General features: G+C 41.2%; 1 protein-coding gene across 2 annotated transcripts in view; it reads left to right on the forward strand.

The window, feature by feature from the left end:
• phc2b (polyhomeotic homolog 2b (Drosophila)) overlaps positions 1-18842 on the forward strand; it is a 76582-nt gene extending 57740 nt beyond the window's left edge. For both annotated transcript variants that reach the window (XM_060919448.1, XM_060919449.1), the window contains exons 10-15: positions 1312-1469; positions 12223-12349; positions 12983-13109; positions 13205-13325; positions 15168-15444; positions 17712-18842. In XM_060919448.1, the coding sequence (XP_060775431.1) occupies positions 1312-1469; positions 12223-12349; positions 12983-13109; positions 13205-13325; positions 15168-15444; positions 17712-17866 (965 nt within the window). In that variant the 3' untranslated portion in view covers positions 17867-18842. The remainder of the gene's footprint in view (positions 1-1311; positions 1470-12222; positions 12350-12982; positions 13110-13204; positions 13326-15167; positions 15445-17711) is intronic.
• Positions 18843-19492: the final 650 nt, after the last annotated feature.

The raw sequence follows: 19492 nt of genomic DNA on the forward strand, positions 1-19492 counted from the left end.
AGGAAGTGCATAGCACAGAATGCGCATGCGCAACCCAATCACCGTTTCAGAAGCATATCAGAAGTCAGTTATATACAGTTATATATACTGTATATGGACTTACATAGGCCATAAATTGTTTTCTCCTTTGCTACTGCCATGTCTTTTTTCATAAAGCCCTTTAAATACACTTCAGTAAACTCTGAACTACATTCAGAGCTGAAAATCTGACAACCCTTTATTACCCTTATGCAGCTTGTAATGACAGAACAGAACATGCAAAACTAAGGTCATCTTCTTATAAGCAGCATTTCAGATATGAAATATTTAATATAGATTACAGATTAACCTTACAGCCAGCGATGAGACATTCAGTTCTGAATATCCTATAAACATCACAGCATGTAAGCCAAGCAAGCCATATGATTATTTCCTCAGAAAATGAAGTAGTGGTTTAGAATGTTGCAGCCACAGCTGTAGGAAAAAAATATATTATTCATTTCTATTCCTCCCACACATAAAAAAAAAAAAACCCTGACTTCTTCCAGTGTGTTTGTGTGTTGAGACAACTCCTTAGGGGGAGTTGAAGGGGTGGTGAACTAGAGCAGGAGGGTGAGTTTCTCATGAAACAGGAGGCAGGGTGTAGTTCTGTTCAGTGAGGCAGGGAACAGAGTGGAGAGGCTGCACGATTAGCAGCACTGGAAGATTCAGTGTGCAGTTTTTTCTTCATCGACTCATGAAATGAGAGCACTTACACGCTTTCACACAGAACTGGACAGTGCTGCTGAAGCTAAGCAGGTTTTAGTCTACCTTGGTGAGCAGTTTGCCTCATTACATGCTGTTACATACCGGTTTAGTTGCTTGGTGTTGGAAGTTTATTTCTAGAACAGTGTGACAGTACTATCCTTTCATTATTTATAACTGTCTTAAATCAAATTCACAACTGGTTTGAGGTAAAATCTCATTTAAAATGTAGTTGCTTACACATCACAGACTTTAAAATAGTTACAAATAACCCAGTACTTATTCAATAAACCAGTACTTATTCAGTACAGTTCTTATTGTCCAACCATAGCTCATCTTAATTAGAGACAATGTGCTTCAGATTTTTGCTGTCTCTAAGTCTGTAATAGTGTTATGTCATCCTGGTCATTCTGAAATGTTGGCGAAGTGATGCAGCTGTTTACTCAGTCTCTGAATTAAGTGGTAGTAATTAAGTTATTGGATGTGCAGTGTAATTCTGATTAACGAATGATTTGCTGTAGTTTTGTGTCTGATGCAGTAACCGGTATAGAGATTTAAAAAAAAAAACACTTTGGCATTTTCATGTAGGTGCAGTGGAGACCCCGAGCACAGCCACCATGCCCCCCCGAGGAGAAAGTGAGTTGGCTAACGGTGAAAACAAACCACCTCAGGCCATCGTGAAGCCCCACGTGCTCACACATGTGATTGAAGGCTTCGTCATCCAGGAAGGCGCTGAACCATTTCCAGTGAGTACAATCTACTGTTACATTGAGAGTTAAAAATCTGGCCAATCAAAACAAACAAAACTAGACAAACTGGGAACAAATTTCATGAAAATTTCCCTTGAAAACTTGCAGCATAACCTGTAAGATCAACCGATGACAGCATCAATTAAGGCCAGATCAGATCAGAGCTGTTCAGTCACAGAACAACAGAACTGCTTTTGTGGGACATCCCTGCAAGCCAAACAAATGTGTAAAGGCCCACTTCTGGGCCACGGTTACCACTTTCATCTGGCCCACACAACGCAGTGGAATGGCAATAATGAACTCATCTGAATCTGGCAGCCAGAACACAGCCAAACTCAACCTTGATGAAACCATATGTCTGGGATGATATAGAGGGCCAAAGGGTTTACAGTTATTTAGCACAAGTCTTTTAGCACATGTCTCTTAGCACAACTCTAAGTTCTTTAGCACAAGATCCAAGAACCCTTAATCTTTATTATGAATACTTACTGATCATGTTTGAAGGTGCTTGATGGAATTTTTTTAAAAAGAAAGTTGCCAAGATTCCGATATAATTTGAGTAAGTTTTTAGGAGTAGATTCCACTCTTAGCCAGCAAAACACATGTTGTCAAGCAGGGCAAGAGACATAGTCCCCCGGTTAATTAATTTGGCAAATGCATAATTATTGACAGTCTGTTGAATTTGTGATATGATCAGAAGTGACTGAAGTTATCTATGAAGGTGCCCACAATTCAAGGTTTGTTATGGCTTAACTACAAATATCCAAAGACACCAAAGAATCGGATTTTCAGTCCACGTTTCAGGGATCAACAACTGATCCTTAACATGCACAGCAGCAGAAATTCCAGCTTCCAGTCCCTAAGCAATCATAATAAACCCCTTCCTATATCAAGATGAGTATTTTTTTTTATTATCGTGACCATAATCCAGAGTTGTGCTAAAGAACATAGAGTTGTGCTAAGAGACTTTAGAACTTGTGCTAAAAGACTTTGGATTTGTGCTAAAAGACTTTTGTGCTAAATAACCGGATACCGGCCGAAGACCGTGTCCATGTTAAGGAGGGTACATTTAGAAAGGCATATTGCACATATTGATTTCCACACTGAAATGTCATTTTCATCCATTAAAAACTCATCTTTTTTTAAAACATGCTACAGGGCTGGATAAATCTGAGATGCTTTAAATCATCCGAGTCACTCGGAAGTGTAGGCTAAGTGATAGAGCTGTCTAGTAAGACACTGAGTCATTAAGTAAGACCAGGCCACCGGACAAGTGATGTAATTCTGAAGATGCTTCACTGAGGGGTTTCACCACTACAAATCCTCCTCATACACTTTGTGTAGATGAGGAAACCAGTACATTCAAAATAGAGGATGAGTTCATTTGAGTTGATTTGACTGTTGTTGCCAGTGCTACCTGTTTCAGTCACTTTTCTTACAACTGAATGTATAATTTAAACCCAGTATTCCTGTATGCAAGACCACTGCTCTATGATGGACCTCTGCATGCTCCATGTCAAATATAGGGGCTGTTTCACAATCAGGGTATACTTTTCAGGTCCACAATATTCCAAAAATCAAACCTCAGGTTTTTGTGTTTCTCTGCTGCCAAAAGTGACCTTTTGAGATGGAACTTAACTTCAGTACTTTCACGTTGCTGTCTTTAAGCCATTCTGTTCGAACGTAGGAAGTATGCTTGGGATCATGACCCAGTTGTGACCAGGTTTTAGCTTTCTGGCTGATCTATTTGCTGAAGTGCACCAGTCCCTTTTCCAACAAAACAGCTCCACAACATGATGCTGCCACTCTCATGCTTCACAACTGAGATAATGTGTTTTGGATTAAAAGCCTCACTCTTTTTCCTCCAAATTTTATACGGGCTGTTTCACAATCAGGGTATACTTTTCAGGTCCACAATAGTCCAAAAATCAAACCTCAGGTTTTTGTGTTTCTCTGCTGCCAAAAGTGACCTTTTGAGATGGAAATTTACTGCGCAGAATTTCAGAGCTACAGGTCATATACTGGGCGTGTTATTTGTGGTAAGAAGACGGCATATAGTACATTTCTAAAACTGACCCACTTTCTTGTAGTCTACAAGAATAACATATACAAAGTGAAAAACTGTTGAAATGCATGTAATTTTAAGTACAAATTTTCAAGTACCGTGAAGCAATGTTTGTACATGGTGGTAACTATAATAACTGAAGTGGTGACGATCCTTGTGGTTTTCTGGAGAGGACACTTTTTGACAAACACATTTCAACCACATGTGACGCTCTGCTGTAAATGTGTCTTGCATCTGTTTCAAGTCATGTTTATTACTGTGCAACAACAGAGTATTCTGCTTCAAAAGAGACAAATATTTTCTTTAAAAAAATCATTTACAGGGGCGGCATGGTGGTGTAGTGGTTAGTGCTGTCGCCTCACAGCAAGAAGGTCCGGGTTCGAGCCCTGTGGCTGGCGAGGGCCTTTCTGTGCGGAGTTTGCATGTTCTCCCCGTGTCCGTGTGGGTTTCCTCCGGGTGCTCCGGTTTCCCCCATAGTCCAAAGACATGCAGGTTAGGTTAACTGGTGACTCTAAATTGACCGTAGGTGTGAATGGTTGTCTGTGTCTATGTGCCAGCCCTGTGATGACCTGGCGACTTGTCCAGGGTGTACCCCGCCTTTCGCCCGTAGTCAGCTGGGATAGGCTCCAGCTTGCCTGCAACCCTGTAGAAGGATAAAGCGGCTAGAGATAATGAGATGAGAAATCATTTACAACCTCATCATATGGTGAGTGTTTTCTGGAGAGGATATTTTTGATGAGCAAAGGATACTGTCTGAGGCACTTAGTTTACAAAAAAAAAGTGTCTTGCATCTGTTTCAAGTCCTGTTTTGTTTTTTGTTTTTTTACTGTGGAACAGAGTAGCCTGCTTCAAAAGAGACAAATATTTTCTTAAAAAATCATTTACAACCTCATCATATGGTGAGTGTTTTCCGGAGAGGACATTTGTGATGAGCAAAGGATACTGTCTGAGGCACTTAGTTGACAAAAAAATGTAACTTCCACTTAAATATCTTTCTATTGTGAATGAAAGCATACGTCCCAAAGTAAAACCTGGTTAGTGCTAAAAAATGCAATTCTGAATTTAACGAGTAAAATCTAAGTGTAATAATTAAAGTAGAATTAAATGAAATGACCACAAGGTCAAAACTGAGGCCGCATTTGACTCTTACAAATATTGATAGGGACTTATAAGAGACATTACTGCTGTAGGTAGGGCTGGTGTGTTCCTGTAAAGTAAGGTATAAGAAACTCCAGCTTGCAGTTAGTTGGTGTTATTCAAAAAGATAATCATGACTGTGAAACAGCCCATAGAGTCTCTTTGTACTACAACCCCGATTCCAAAAAAGTTGGGACAAAGTACAAATTGTAAATAAAAATGGAATGCAATGATGTGGAAGTTTCAAAATTCCATATTTTATTCAGAATAGAACATAGATGACATATCAAATATTTAAACTGAGAAAATGTATCATTTAAAGAGAAAAATTAGGTGATTTTAAATTTCATGACAACAACACATCTCAAAAAAGTTGGGACAAGGCCATGTTTACCACTGTGAGACATCCCCTTTTCTCTTTACAACAGTCTGTAAACGTCTGGGGACTGAGGAGACAAGTTGCTCAAGTTTAGGGATAGGAATGTTAACCCATTCTTGTCTAATGTAGGATTCTAGTTGCTCAACTGTCTTAGGTCTTTTTTGTCGTATCTTCCGTGTTATGATGCGCCAAATGTTTTCTATGGGTGAAAGATCTGGACTGCAGGCTGGCCAGTTCAGTACCCGGACCCTTCTTCTACGCAGCCATGATGCTGTAATTGATGCAGTATGTGGTTTGGCATTGTCATGTTGGAAAATGCAAGGTCTTCCCTGAAAGAGACGTCGTCTGGATGGGAGCATATGTTGCTCTAGAACCTGGATATACCTTTCAGCATTGATGGTGTCTTTCCAGATGTGTAAGCTGCCCATGCCACACACACTAATGCAATCCCATACCATCAGAGATGCAGGCTTCTGAACTGAGCACGGATAACAACTTGGGTCGTCCTTCTCCTCTTTAGTCCGAATGACACGGCGTCCCTGATTTCCATAAAGAACTTCAAATTTTGATTCGTCTGACCACAGAACAGTTTTCCACTTTGCCACAGTCCATTTTAAATGAGCCTTGGCCCAGAGAAGACATCTGCGCTTCTGGATCATGTTTAGATATGGCTTCTTCTTTGAACTATAGAGTTTTAGCTGGCAATGGCGGATGGCACGGTGAACTGTGTTCACAGATGATGTTCTCTGGAAATATTCCTGAGCCCATTTTGTGATTTCCAATACAGAAGCGTGCCTGTATGTGATGCAGTGCCGTCTAAGGGCCCAAAGATCACGGGCACCCAGTATGGTTTTCCGGCCTTGACCCTTACACACAGAGATTCTTCCAGATTCTCTAAATCTTTTGATGATATTATGCACTGTAGATGATGATATGTTCAAACTCTTTGCAATTTTACACTGTCGAACTCCTTTCTGATATTGCTCCACTATTTGTCGGTGCAGAATTAGGGGGATTGGTGATCCTCTTCCCATCTTTACTTCTGAGAGCCGCTGCCACTCCAAGATGCTCTTTTTATACCCAGTCATGTTAATGACCTATTGCCAATTGACCTAATGAGTTGCAATTTGGTCCTCCAGCTGTTCCTTTTTTGTACCTTTAACTTTTCCAGCCTCTTATTGCCCCTGTCCCAACTTTTTTGAGATGTGTTGCTGTCATGAAATTTCAAATGAGCCAATATTTGGCATGAAATTTCAAAATGTCTCACTTTTGACATTTGATATGTTGTCTATGTTCTATTGTGAATACAATATCAATTTTTGAGATTTGTAAATTATTGCATTCCGTTTTTATTTACAATTTGTACTTTGTCCCAACTTTTTTGGAATCGGGGTTGTACTTAACTTATCATAACCTATTTGCTTGTGCACATCACTTCAAGCCACATGGTCAGTATAAATGACAGAAACTTTCTAGGCCAGTGCTTTGCATATCAGTATTAGATATCAGATCTCTAGTCATATTAGTATGGATGAAAAAAAAATATGTTTAATTCAAAAAATATATAATAATTGGTTAAATATACAAAGGAGAAATTCATGTACCACTGCTTCTCCAAAAATCATAATATTGTGGAAAAAGTTCAATATTTTCCATCAGTTATTTAAGAAAGTGAAAATTTAATATATTCTAGACTCATTACATTTAAACTAAAATGTTTCAAACATTTTTCTATATTAATTTTGATAATTATGGCCTGCAATGCAAAAACAAACCCATATCTCAAAATATTAAAGTATTTCATTTCGAGTTTGGGCAGCACGGTGGTGTAGTGGTTCACACTGTCGCCTCACAGCAAGAAGGTCCTGGGTTCGAGCTCAGTGGCCGACGGGGGCCTTTCTGTGTGGAGTTTGCATGTTCTCCCCGTGTCTACGTGGGTTTCCTCTGGGTGTTCCGGTTTCCCCCACAGTCCAAAGACATGCAGTTTAGGCTAATTGGTGACTCTAAATTGACCGTAGGTGTGAATGTGAGGTGTAAATGGCCATCTGTCTGTATGTGTCAGCCCTGCAATGACCTGGCGACTTGTCCAGGGTGTACCCTGCCTCTCACCCATAGTTAGCTGGGATAGGCTCCAGCTTGCCCATGACCCTGCACAGGATAAGCGGTTACAGATAATGGATCGGTGGATGGATTTTGAGTTTGAATAAAACAGCATAAACACCGTGCATCTCAGTTGAGTTCAGTACACCCAACCACAATCATGGGGAAGACTGCTGACTTGACAGTTTTCCAGAAGATGATCATTGACACCCTCCACAAGGAGGGTCAGCCACAGAAGGTCATTGCTGAAAAGGCTGGCTGGAAAAGGTGCACAAGCAACAGGGATGACTTCAGCTTTGAGAGGATTGTCAAGAAAAGTCTATTCAAGAACTTGGGAGAGCTTCATAAGCAGTGGACTGAGGCTGGTGTCAGGGCATCAAGAACCACCACACACAGACATCTTCAGGAAAGGAGCTACAACTGTTGCATCCCTAATATCAAGCCACTCCTGAACCAGAGAGAATGTCAGAATTGTCTTACCTGGGCTAAGGAGAGAATTAACTGGACTGTTGCTCAGTGGTCCAAAGTCCTCTTTTCAGATGAAGGTGAATTTTGCATTTCATTTGGAAATCAAGGTCCTAGAGTCTGGAGGAAGAGTGGAGAGGCACAGAATCCAAGGTGTTTGAAGTGTAGTGTGAAGTTTCTGCAGTCTGTGATGATTTGGGGTTCCATGTCATCTGCTGGTGTTGGTTCACTGTGTTTTATCAATTCCAAAGTCAACGCAGCTGTCCACCAAGAGATTTTAGAGCACTTCATGCTTCCATCTGCTGACAAGCTTTATGGAGATACCGATTTCCTTTTCCAGCAGGCCTTAGCACCTGCCCACAGTGCCAAAACTACTACCAAATGGTTTGCTGACTATGATATTACTGTGCTTGATTGGCCAGCCAACTCGCCTGACCTGAACCCCATAGGGAATCTCTGGGGTACTGTCAAGAGGAAGATGAGAAACACCTGACCCAAAAATGCAGACAAGCTGAAGGCCATTATTAAAGCAACCTGGGCTTCAATAACACCTCAGCACACCTGATCGCCTCCGTGCCACACCGCATTGATAGAGTAATTTGTGGTAAAGGAGCCCTATCCAAGTATTGAGTGTATAAATGAACAGACTTTTCAGAAGTTGGACATTTATGTATTGTAAATTCTTTTTTGATTGATCTTAGGAAACATTCTAATAATTTGAGATACTGGATTTCTGATTTTCATGAGCTATAAGCCATAATCCTCAAAATTAAAACAAAAAAAGGCTTGAAACGTTTCACTTTGCATGTAATCAAGATAAAATATATGAAAGTTTACCTTTTTGAACTAAATTACGAAAATAAATAACTTTTTCGTAATCTTCTAATTTTTGGAGCTGCACTAATAAACCATAATGAACATTTTGGGGCACGAGTCACCTCAACTGTTTTGTTGTATATCTTTAAGGAAAACGTTCATTAATAGCATGGACATTTCTCACAATCACCATGACTCTTTACATCCCTCAATCCAGTGACAAAGAGTAGATTATTTCCCTGTTTGTCTCTTCAAGTCCACCAACTAAACTGTTTGTTTGTTTTTGTTTACTTCTATACATGAGGGTTAATGACTAGTGACAGCACTTAGGTAAGCGAGTGGATACACTCGTTGGAGCATGACAGGAAGGACGTTGTTCATTTTAAATAATATTACATTTTTAAAAAACCACAAATGAGGGACACTGTTTTGTGTGTTTAATTTTGGGGTCAACATGGTTGTCAAATCTGCATGACAAATGCTACCCAAGAGTAATAAAAATGCACTCAAACTTAAAAAGCAGCTCAACACCAAAACACAATATTTCCATCCTAACTCTGTGGTACTTTTAAAGTCCAACTATAATTTCAAAAATATAACATTTAAAAGTCCAACAACTTTCATGAAGGTAGTATTAAAATGTATTATATCTGGACACAGGTTTTCTAGTCTAACCAGCAGATTTAAAAAAAGGTAAACTAATGACCGAAGCCAAAACGGTGGTGTAGCAATGGTGGTGTAGTGGTTAGCACGGTCATCTCACAGCAAGAAGGTTCTGGGTTCAAACCCAGTGGCTGGCAAGGGCCTTTCTGTGTGGAGTTTGCATGTTCTCCCTGTGTCTGTGTGGGCATCCTCTGGGTGCTCTGGTTTCCCCCACACTCCAAAGACATGTGGTTAGGTTAATATGGGGTGGCCTTGGGCTGAGGTGCCCTTGAGCGAGGCACCGAACTCCCATCTGCTCCCTGGGCACTGTTAGCATGGCTGCTCTGGGTATGTGTGTGTGCTCATTGCTTGCATGTGTGTTCACTGCTTCAGATGGGTTAAATGCAGAGAGGAAATTTCACAAGTGTTTGATGAATAAAGTTGTGCTTTCTTTAAAAGTCAGCCAGTACCCAGGGAGGACTGCAGGCCTGATAACACTATAAGTTACTCTTGTGAAGATACAAAACCATAGTGTGTACAAAGGATAAGACAGATCACTGTATAGTTAATTACTGAACTTTACATTAATGTCATTTAGCAGATGCTCTCATCCAGAGCAATGTACAACATGCCGAGAGCAGCCTGGGGTTAGGTACCTTGCTTAAGGGCACTTCAGCCATTCCTGCTAGTCCAGGGAATCAAACCAGCACTCTCTTAGGCTACGTTTACATTACGTCGAATCAGCGGATCATCAGATTAACGTTCTTAAAACGATTCGCGTTGACACTAAAACCGTTAGCCGTGCACACAGCAACACCAATACGCGGATACGCTCGGCTCCGCAGGCATCCTGCGCTCCAAATCACTCCGCCCTGAACAGCGAGTGCCCTCTGGAGGGTGCGCACTCCGGCCCTGCGCAGCTCACAGAGCGCGCGAGTGAAGTGAACAAGCCACGATTCGGGACTGAGCCGCTGTGTGTGAGATCCCAGCGCATATCACTTATTACTTGCAAGTGGAAGGATGGCAAGCCTAAAGACAATCATAACTACACAATGGGCAGTATTTGCATCAGTATTTGCAGTATTTTCATACTTTTATACTCTTTAATGAAAGGTGATACAAGGCGGAAGTCTGCGCCGTTTTTCAGCAGTCGCGTCACATGACCAACGCCAGCGAATCAGGAAGGTGGATGTCACAGTGACGTTGTCCAATGAGACGCCAGCTAGAGCTCAGCACAGCGTATTCGCGTATTCTCAATGTTTACACAGCACCGGAGCTGATACGATCTAGATTGAATACGTGGACGCTGGCGGATTCCCGTTTCCCCGCTTTTTCAGGGGGGTTAATGTAAACGGACAGTGCGTCCGCGAAGAAAACGAGACAGATAATCTAAAGGTATGCAATACAGTATAGATTTCTCCGTGCACAATTCAACCAAAACCTGCCCAGTTAGACCCCCAGTCGAGATTCAGGAAGGATGTGAATGGTGAGTGTCATGCTGCCCTCATGTGGTCTATTATTGAAGAAAAAAACTGAGTATCTTTTTTTTTATATAGGTACACTAACTGGACACCTCAATACAAATACCCGTACCAATCCTCAATCAGGCAATTATCCAAACAGCCAATCATGTGGCAGGAACACAGTGCATAAAATCATGCAGATACAAGCACTTCAATTACTCTTCCCATTAAACCATGGTGTAGATGGACTGTTTTGAGTATTTCAGAAACTGCTGATCTCTTATGATTTTCACACATAACCACTGCTGGAGTTTGCACTGAATGGTGTGAAAAACCATTAAAAAAAATCCAGTACTCATCACTTCTGCAGGTGGGAAAGCCTTTTTGATGAGAGAAGTCCGAAGAGAATGGTCAGACTGGTTTAAGCTGACAGCAAGGCTAATTGAAACTGGTCATTTGAAGTTTGGAAATACACTATGGCCAAAGGTTTGGGGACATCCAACCATTGAATCCATATGGCCTTTTTGAACAATCCATTCCAGATTTAGTTCCCCTTTGCTGTTATAATATCCTTCAGTCCTTCAAGGATTTCCACTAGATTTTGGCTGTGGGGATTTGCTTATTCAGCCACAAAAGCATTAGTGAGGTCAGGCAGTGAGGTCGGATGAGGAGGCCTGGTGTGCGGTCTGGATTCCAGTTCATCTCAAAGGTGTTCAGTGGGGTTGAGGTCAGGGATCTGTGCATGACACTCAGGTTCTTCCATTCCAACCTTGGCACATCATGTCTTCATGGACCTCGCATTGTGCACAGGGGCATTATCATGCTGGAACATATTTATGCCCCTTAGTGAAGGGAAATTGTAAAGCTACAGCATGCAAAGACATTCTATACAATTGTGTGCTTCCAAATTTGTGGCAGAACCACAACAGTGGGTGTGATGTAGGATGTCCACAAACTTGGGGCCATATAGTGTACGGTACATCACCTGGTCTTTTTGCAATCTTCTCCAGTTTTGGTGAGCTTGTGCCCATTGTAGCCTCAGATGCCAGTTTTTGGCTGATAAGACTAGAACACAATGTGGTCTTCTGCAGTTGTAGCCCATCCACCTTAAACTTCAGCATGTTGTGCCTTCTAACATGATTTTCTGCCCACGATGGTTGTAAAGAATGGTCATTTGAGTTATAGCCTTCCTCTCTCCTTAAAACAGTCTGTCCATTATCTTCTGGCATTGCTCATCAACAAGGCATTTTTGCCCGCAGAAGAACCCCTCACTGGATGTACCGTATTTTGTGTTTTGCACACTTCTGTGTAAGTTGTATGGACTATTATGTATGAAAATCCCAGTATATCAGCAGTTTCTGAAATAGTCAAATCAGCTAGTCTGGCACCAATAACCACGATCCAGTCAGAATCACTGAGATCAGATTTCTCTGGTGTTTGATGCAAGCGTTAACTGAAGCTCTTGTCATGTATCTAAAGGATTTATGCATTGCTGATAAATAAACAGGTGTATAGGTGTTCCTATTAAAAAGGACAGTGAGTGTATATTGCCATAATGGTCAGAGCAATCATTAAAATTTACAGCTGTTTTGTCTATTCGTCTCCCTTAAATAATACCTAAATAGCAAAAATAAAAATGTACAACATTATTGTGTATTTATGGGTAATTGTACATGCTTGCAGGTGGAGAGGCCTCCAGTTCAGACAGACAGCCTTAAGAAAGCAGAGAAGCCTTCAGACTCACAGAAAACCCCACTGAACAACATCCCCACCACCACTGACTCTGAGCCCGAGGAGCCCTCACAACAAGGTGGGAAGTGAACCCTTAAATATGAACTCTAGCTTACAGATTAATCAACTATTGTTTCACATGTAGTGGAATATCTTAAGCATTTACTGATTTACATATGCTAAACAAGGGCGGCACGGTGGTGTAGTGGTTAGCACTGTCGCCTCACAGCAAGAAGGTCCGGGTTCGAGCCCCGTGGCCGGCGAGGGCCTTCTGTGTGGAGTTTGCATGTTCTCCCTGTGTCTGCGTGGATTTCCTCCGGGTGCTCCGGTTTCCCCCACAGTCCAAAGACATGCAGGTTAGGTTAACTGGTGACTCTAAATTGACCGTAGGTGTGAATGTGAGTGTGAATGGTTGTCTGTGTCTATGTGTCAGCCCTGTGATGACCTGGCGACTTGTCCAGGGTGTACCCCGCCTTTCGCCCGTAGTCAGCTGAGATAGGCTCCAGCTTGCCTGCGACCCTGTAGAACAGGATAAAGCGGCTACAGAATGAGAATGAGATATGCTAAACATTTCAGAGATTAGATTAAATACTTATTCCATAAACGTTATTTTTGGGTCTCAATCATCTTCAACCTCCTCTTCATTTGGTCCCATTTCAAGGTGTTGGGGTTTAAGCCTGCTTTTTGGATGTGTGCTTTATATTGTTCTCAGATCCAGCAGTGAGAGATGAAGAGGAGCCAGAAGAGCCCAAGCTGACATGCGAGTTGTGCGGCTGGGTTGACTTTGCCTACAAGTTTAAAGGCTCCAAGCGCTTCTGCTCTGTGGTGTGTGCAAAAAGGTACAGCAATTGGATGCTAATGTTGAATTTAACTTCTGGGTGCAAGAGGTTTCTGTCCTCATTTAGTAACCATAGTTTGTGTTGCTCTTTACCAGGTACAATGTCGGGTGCACCAAACGCATTGGCCTCTTCCACCCTGACCGTTCCAAAACTGCCAATCGGTGGAGACGAAGGTCACACAATCGAAGTTGCAGAAGTACAGAGGCAAAGAAACAGGTTAACATCTTCCCAACACAACACATTCACAAATTGACATTTAGTTCAATATAATGAATTGATGAATATTACATAATGCTTTGTCCATTATTCACTTTATATAAACTACAGATTATAAGTCTAGAATATTTAATTATGTTATTTATTTTAAAACCACTGCATGGTGGTGCAGTTATTAGCTCTGTCGCCTCACAGCAAGCAGGTTCTGGGTTTGAACCTGCCAGCCAACCAGGGCCTTTCTGTGTGAAGTGTAGAGTTTGCATGTTCTTCTCGTGTCTGTGTGGGTTCCCTCTGTGTGCTCCGGTTTCAGGGACATGTGGATTAGGTCAACTGGTTACTCTAAATTGCCCATAGGTGTCAATGTGAGTGTGAAGGGTTGTTCATCTCTGTGTTAACCTTGTGATAGATTGGAAACCTGTCCAGAGTGTAGCCTGCCTTTTTCATCCGAAGTCGAGAGGGATTGGCTCCAGTAGGATTGGCTCCAGCTTCCCACGCAACCCTGTCAGATAAGCAGTATAGAAAATGGATGGATAGATTTATTAATAGTTATTTATAAGGAGGATCTAAGGCTCATGGGATTTGTAGGCTGCAACTTTGGGAATAGACATGCTCCAATAAAGTATATGCTTCATTGTGTGCTGTGAGCATCCTGATCAATCTCAAATTTTCCAGATTAACAGTGTTTATGTGGGTTGATGAATCACATGTTCTGTCAAACAGAATTATTTTGGAACAACACAAGCAAATATCCAACTCGCACATAATCAGCACACTAATTTATCTTTTATTACAGGGGAAGTTTGAAATGTCAGTTGCAGTAATTGAGAATATAATTGCAATGTGGGGTGGCACGGTGGTGTAGTGGTTAGCGCTGTCGCCTCACAGCAAGAAGGTCCGGGTTCGAGCCCCGTGGCCGGCGAGGACCTTTCTGTGCGGAGTTTGCATGTTCTCCCTGTGTCCACGTGGGTTTCCTCCGGGTGCTCCGGTTTCCCCCACAGTCCAAAGACATGCAGGTTAGGTTAACTGGTGACTCTGAATTGACCATAGGTGTGAATGTGAGTGTGAATGGTTGTCTGTGTCTATGTGTCAGCCCTGTGATGATCTGGCGACTTGTCCAGGGTGTACCCCGCCTTTCGCCCGTAGTCAGCTGGGATAGGCTCCAGCTTGCCTGCGACCCTGTAGAACAGGATAAAGCGGCTACAGATAATGAGATGAGATGAGATGAGATGAGATTATTTAAGCTATACTATGTGCACTATATGGCCAAAAGCTTGTGGACACCTGACAATTACATCATATGTGGTTGCTGACCATCCCAACCCAGATTGAGTCCCTCTTTGCTGTTGTAATTACATCCACTCTTCTGGAAAGGCTTTCCCCCAGATTGTGAAACATAGCTGTGGGGATTTGCTTATTCGTTCACTGAGGTCAGGAACTGATGTTGGATTAGAAGGACTGGAGTGCAGTCGTTCTTCCAATTGATCCCAAAGGTGTTGAGTGTGGTTGAGGTCAGGGCTCTGTGTAGGCCACTCTAGTCCAGACCATTCTTCCACTCCAACCTTGGTAAACCATGTCTTCATGGACCTCGTTTTTTGCACAGGGACATTGTCATACTGGAACAGGTTTGTGCTAGGCCCATGAGTACCAGTGAAGGGTACTATGCATACAGTATATAGTAATGCTACAGCATACAATTACATTCTATACTACTGAATTAAATATGTGTGCTTCCAACTTTATGGCAGCAGTTTGGGGAAGATACACATATGGTTGTGATGGTCAGGTGTCCACAAACATTTGGCTATCTTCATTTACAGTCTACACCTCTGTCACACTTTGCAGAGGCTTTCTGTGTGCCAGCAGTCTCAGGGTGAGTCTGTATCCTCTCCGCTCCCCTCTCAACCCAGTCAAGGAGAGTCCAGTCCCTGCTCAGACATCTCCAGTTATGAGGAGCCACCATCTCCTCTATCTGCTGCTAGCTCCAGCCCTGTGGGGCCACCCCGAGGGCCCTCCACCTCCGATCCGGAAGACGTTCCTACACTCAGCGAGCACTTTTTGCCATGTGATCCTACCAAGTGGAACGTGCAGGAGGTGTTTGAGTTCATCCGCTCTCTGCCAGGTCAGTGATTTACAAATGGATCTTGGGAGATCATTTTGGCAAGAGCATTTGACATACAGTGCCAAACAAAAGTTTGGACACCCCTACTAATTTGATAGTTTTTCTTTATTTTTATTAATTAAAAGACACTTCATGTCTTAAAGTAATGATGGATGTCATTTCTCTTTACTTAGTTGAGCGGTTCTTGACATAATATGGATTACTACAGTTGTGCAATTGGGCTATTTGCTGTATTTTTATTGTTTACTGTTTGAGATCAAACACATTAAGAAGGCAAGAAATTGCACTAATTAACTTTTGACGAGGCACCTGTTAATTGAAAAGCATTCCAGGTGACGACCTCATGAAGCTGGTTAAAATAATGCCAATAGTGTGCAAAGCGTCATCAAGGTAAACGCTGGCTACTTTGAAGAATCTAAAATATGAACCTTATTTTGTTTATTTTTTAACACTTTTTGTTTACCACATAATTCCGTATATGCTCCACATGTTATTTCATAATGTTGATGTCTTCAGTATTTTTTTTTATTTTTATTCATCCTTTATTTTACCAGGAATGTCCCATTGAGATACATTATCTCTTCTTCCAGGAAGTCCTGGCCAAGGTGGCAGCAAATAAAACGTTTCAATATACATAGACAACATACACATAGAACATGCAATATTAACACACATAAGCACACAGGCATTCCAAAAAATGAAAATAAACACAGACTAACAGACTAAGCACATAGACATTCCAGATGTCAACATTCCAGTTGTTATGGACAAGAAACAATAAAAAATGAATTAAAGATATAAGGGTTAAAAATTATGAAAAACAATGGCACTGTTGTGTGAGAACTGAGTTTAAAAGATTTTTAAAGGCATTTAGGGAGGGTAGGGAGTCCAAATTTAAAGTATTTTGTAATGTGTTCCACTCATGTGCTGCATATGAACTAAAGGCAGATTTGCCCAGTCCGTCCGTGTAGGTGGAGACTGAAGGAGGAGTTTTATTGATGAACGTGTACTGTAAGTGTTAGTGCAGAGTGTCAGTAAATTGCATATGTACTGAGGTAGTTTACCCATTAAAGCCTTTGCAATAAATACTAGGCTGTGAGATTTCCTTCTAAGCTGTAGTGATGTCCATTGCACCATGTTATATAGATTACAGTGATGTGTTCTTGCTGCAGCACCAATTACAAACCTCAAAGCAGAATGATAAACAACATCCAGCTTTTTCGGATAGGATGAAGATGCATGCATGTATATGCATCTCATCTCTCATTATCTCTAGCCGCTTTATCCTGTTCTACAGGGTCGCAGGCAAGCTGGAGCCTATCCCAGCTGACTACGGGCGAAAGGCGGGGTACACCCTGGACAAGTCGCCAGGTCATCACAGGGCTGACACATAGACACAGACAACCATTCACACTCACATTCACACCTACGGTCAATTTAGAGTCACCAGTTAACCTAACCTGCATGTCTTTGGACTGTGGGGGAAACCGGAGCACCCGGAGGAAACCCACGCGGACACGGGGAGAACATGCAAACTCCACACAGAAAGGCCCTCGCCGGCCACGGGGCTTGAACCCGGACCTTCTTGCTGTGAGGCGACAGCGCTAACCACTACACCACCGTGCTGCCTGAATGTATATTATATCACCATAATCTAATACTGAAAGGAAAGTGCTCAGTACTAATCGTTTTCTGGCAGTGAAAGAAAAGCATTTTTTCAAATGGTAGTAAAAACCTAATTTAGGACGAAGCTTTTTCAATATACTTTCTATATGGACTCCAAATGATAACTTGTCATCAAGCCAAATTCCAAGATATTTGTAAGAGGGTACCCTCTCTAGTTGAGTGCCATCTAGTGTTAAAACAGTATACTCGGTAGAAGAGCGTGAGCGAGTAAAAATCATAAATTTTGTTTTTTTGGCATTTAACACCAGTTTTAATTTGACAAGGGTCAACTGTAATGAGTTAAATGCACACTGTAAGGAATCCATTGCTACTTGCAGTGATGATGCAGTGGTATAAAGGATTGTATCATCAGCGTAAAGGTGAATTTTTGCTGGGTCTAAACCCATGCACATATTATTTACGTAAATAGAAAACAATGTATTTTCTACAATGTAGAAAATAGTCACAATACAGAAAAACCTATGAATATGTAGGTGTGTCCAAATTTTTTGACTGGTACTGTAGTTATAAAATAAATACTTGCTATGATTTTGTAACTTACTTTTGTAATGACATTGAGATTTGTTCTGTCGACATGGCAGGTTGTCAAGAAATTGCGGATGAATTCCGTTCTCAAGAGATTGATGGACAGGCCATGCTGCTACTGAAGGAGGACCATTTAATGAGCGCTATGAACATCAAACTAGGTCCAGCGCTCAAGATCTTCGCCCGCATTAACATGCTCAAAGACTCCTAGCCTCAGAAGGCAGACTGAGAGAGTGTGTGTGGGTGTGCGAAAGTTTTATGCGTTTCTCAGTGGTCATCTAAAGGTGACCTCACAAATACAAATGCACTATAATGTTTTAAGAACTGTACCTCCTGAAGGTCAATAAATGGAAGGAAACAAAGACAAAGTATCTATGAAAGATGGCACAAATACCAATGTCCGCTCACAAAGTACACAGTACCTTTGAGAATGCTGAAGAGCAGTACATCTGCACGTGATGTTTAAAGACACTCTTGATACAGGGCTAACAGATGGCACAAGGTCTAAACTTCAACATCCAATATACGTCCATATGTGAACAGAGTAGCCTGGATTGTACTTCCATGACAACAAAATTTCAGCATTTTATACCTTGTCCTATTTACAACTGTATAATATTGTTGATTTCAAAAGTTATTTTATCTTTTTGTACATGCTCGATTCTTTTATATAATTATGTTCAAGTAAATTATTCATATGTGTGTATGTGTGTGTGAAAGTGTGTCTAAATTAAACCACAGAATTGGTGCCAAACAGTATGGGAAAATCCAAATCACTAATTAGTCACTACATTGTGTTGATTAGAGTTTTAATCCAGATGAATGAAAATCAGTATAACAACTTTTACAATGGGAAAGGCATTGTGGGTATTCCTTTCCAAACATGCCTTTTTACTGGGCAATACCTTGATTAGGAAAAATCATCAGCCCAAAGGACAGCCCTTCCTCAGTGAGACCTTTTTTGAGACTTTGGAATGATAAGATCTTCTTTAACATGTTGCAGGATTTCAGTGTGTGTTACTAGACAGAATTGTAATAACGTTTTGTGTCTTTGTTGGGCATGCCTTGTGAAATGCCTGTATTTATCAAATGGATTTAAATTGGTAATATAATTTTCATTTTTAAATGAAAAAAAAAAAAGTTGTTTTGCATAACATTTTTTGCACAGTATTTTTGGACACCTTTTCACCCTCCTTTGTAGAAAATATGTATGGTTGCCAATTAGCTCTGTATTATATCAGCTTTTAAAGCTGCACTGAGCGATTTTGACCACAGCGAGCCAACCGCTAAAATAAAACAGGTAAGATTTCATGTGCTCTCTTCAGACCTCACTAAACACACTGGGGAAAAAAAAACATGGCAAAGATACAGAAAGTATGTGACAGGTACATATTTACTTCCAAGGAAGCAGTTGACCATTTATATAAAAATTGGTTTAAAAATATGCACCATGACCGACCATAAGAAATACAGCAATGACTATTAGGGTTATGAAAAGTTGCTGGTGGGTGAATGATTGATTGTAGCTGCTATAACATACAGTGGTGCTTGAAAGTTTGTGAACCCTTTAGAATTTTCTATATTTCTGCATAAATATGACCTAAAACATCATCAGATTTTCATACAAGTCCTAAAAGTAGATAAAGAGAACCCAGTTAAACAAATGAGACAAAAATATTATACTTGCTCATTTATTTATTGAGGAAAATGATCCAATATTACATATCTGTGAGTGGCAAAAGTATGTGAAACTTGCTTTCAGTATCTGGTGTGACCCCCTTGTGCAGCAATAACTGCAACTAAATGTTTCCGGTAACTGTTGATCAGTCCTGCACAC

This window comes from Neoarius graeffei, chromosome 4 (genome assembly GCF_027579695.1).
Source record: "Neoarius graeffei isolate fNeoGra1 chromosome 4, fNeoGra1.pri, whole genome shotgun sequence".
Classification (NCBI taxonomy): Eukaryota; Metazoa; Chordata; class Actinopteri; order Siluriformes; family Ariidae; genus Neoarius; species Neoarius graeffei.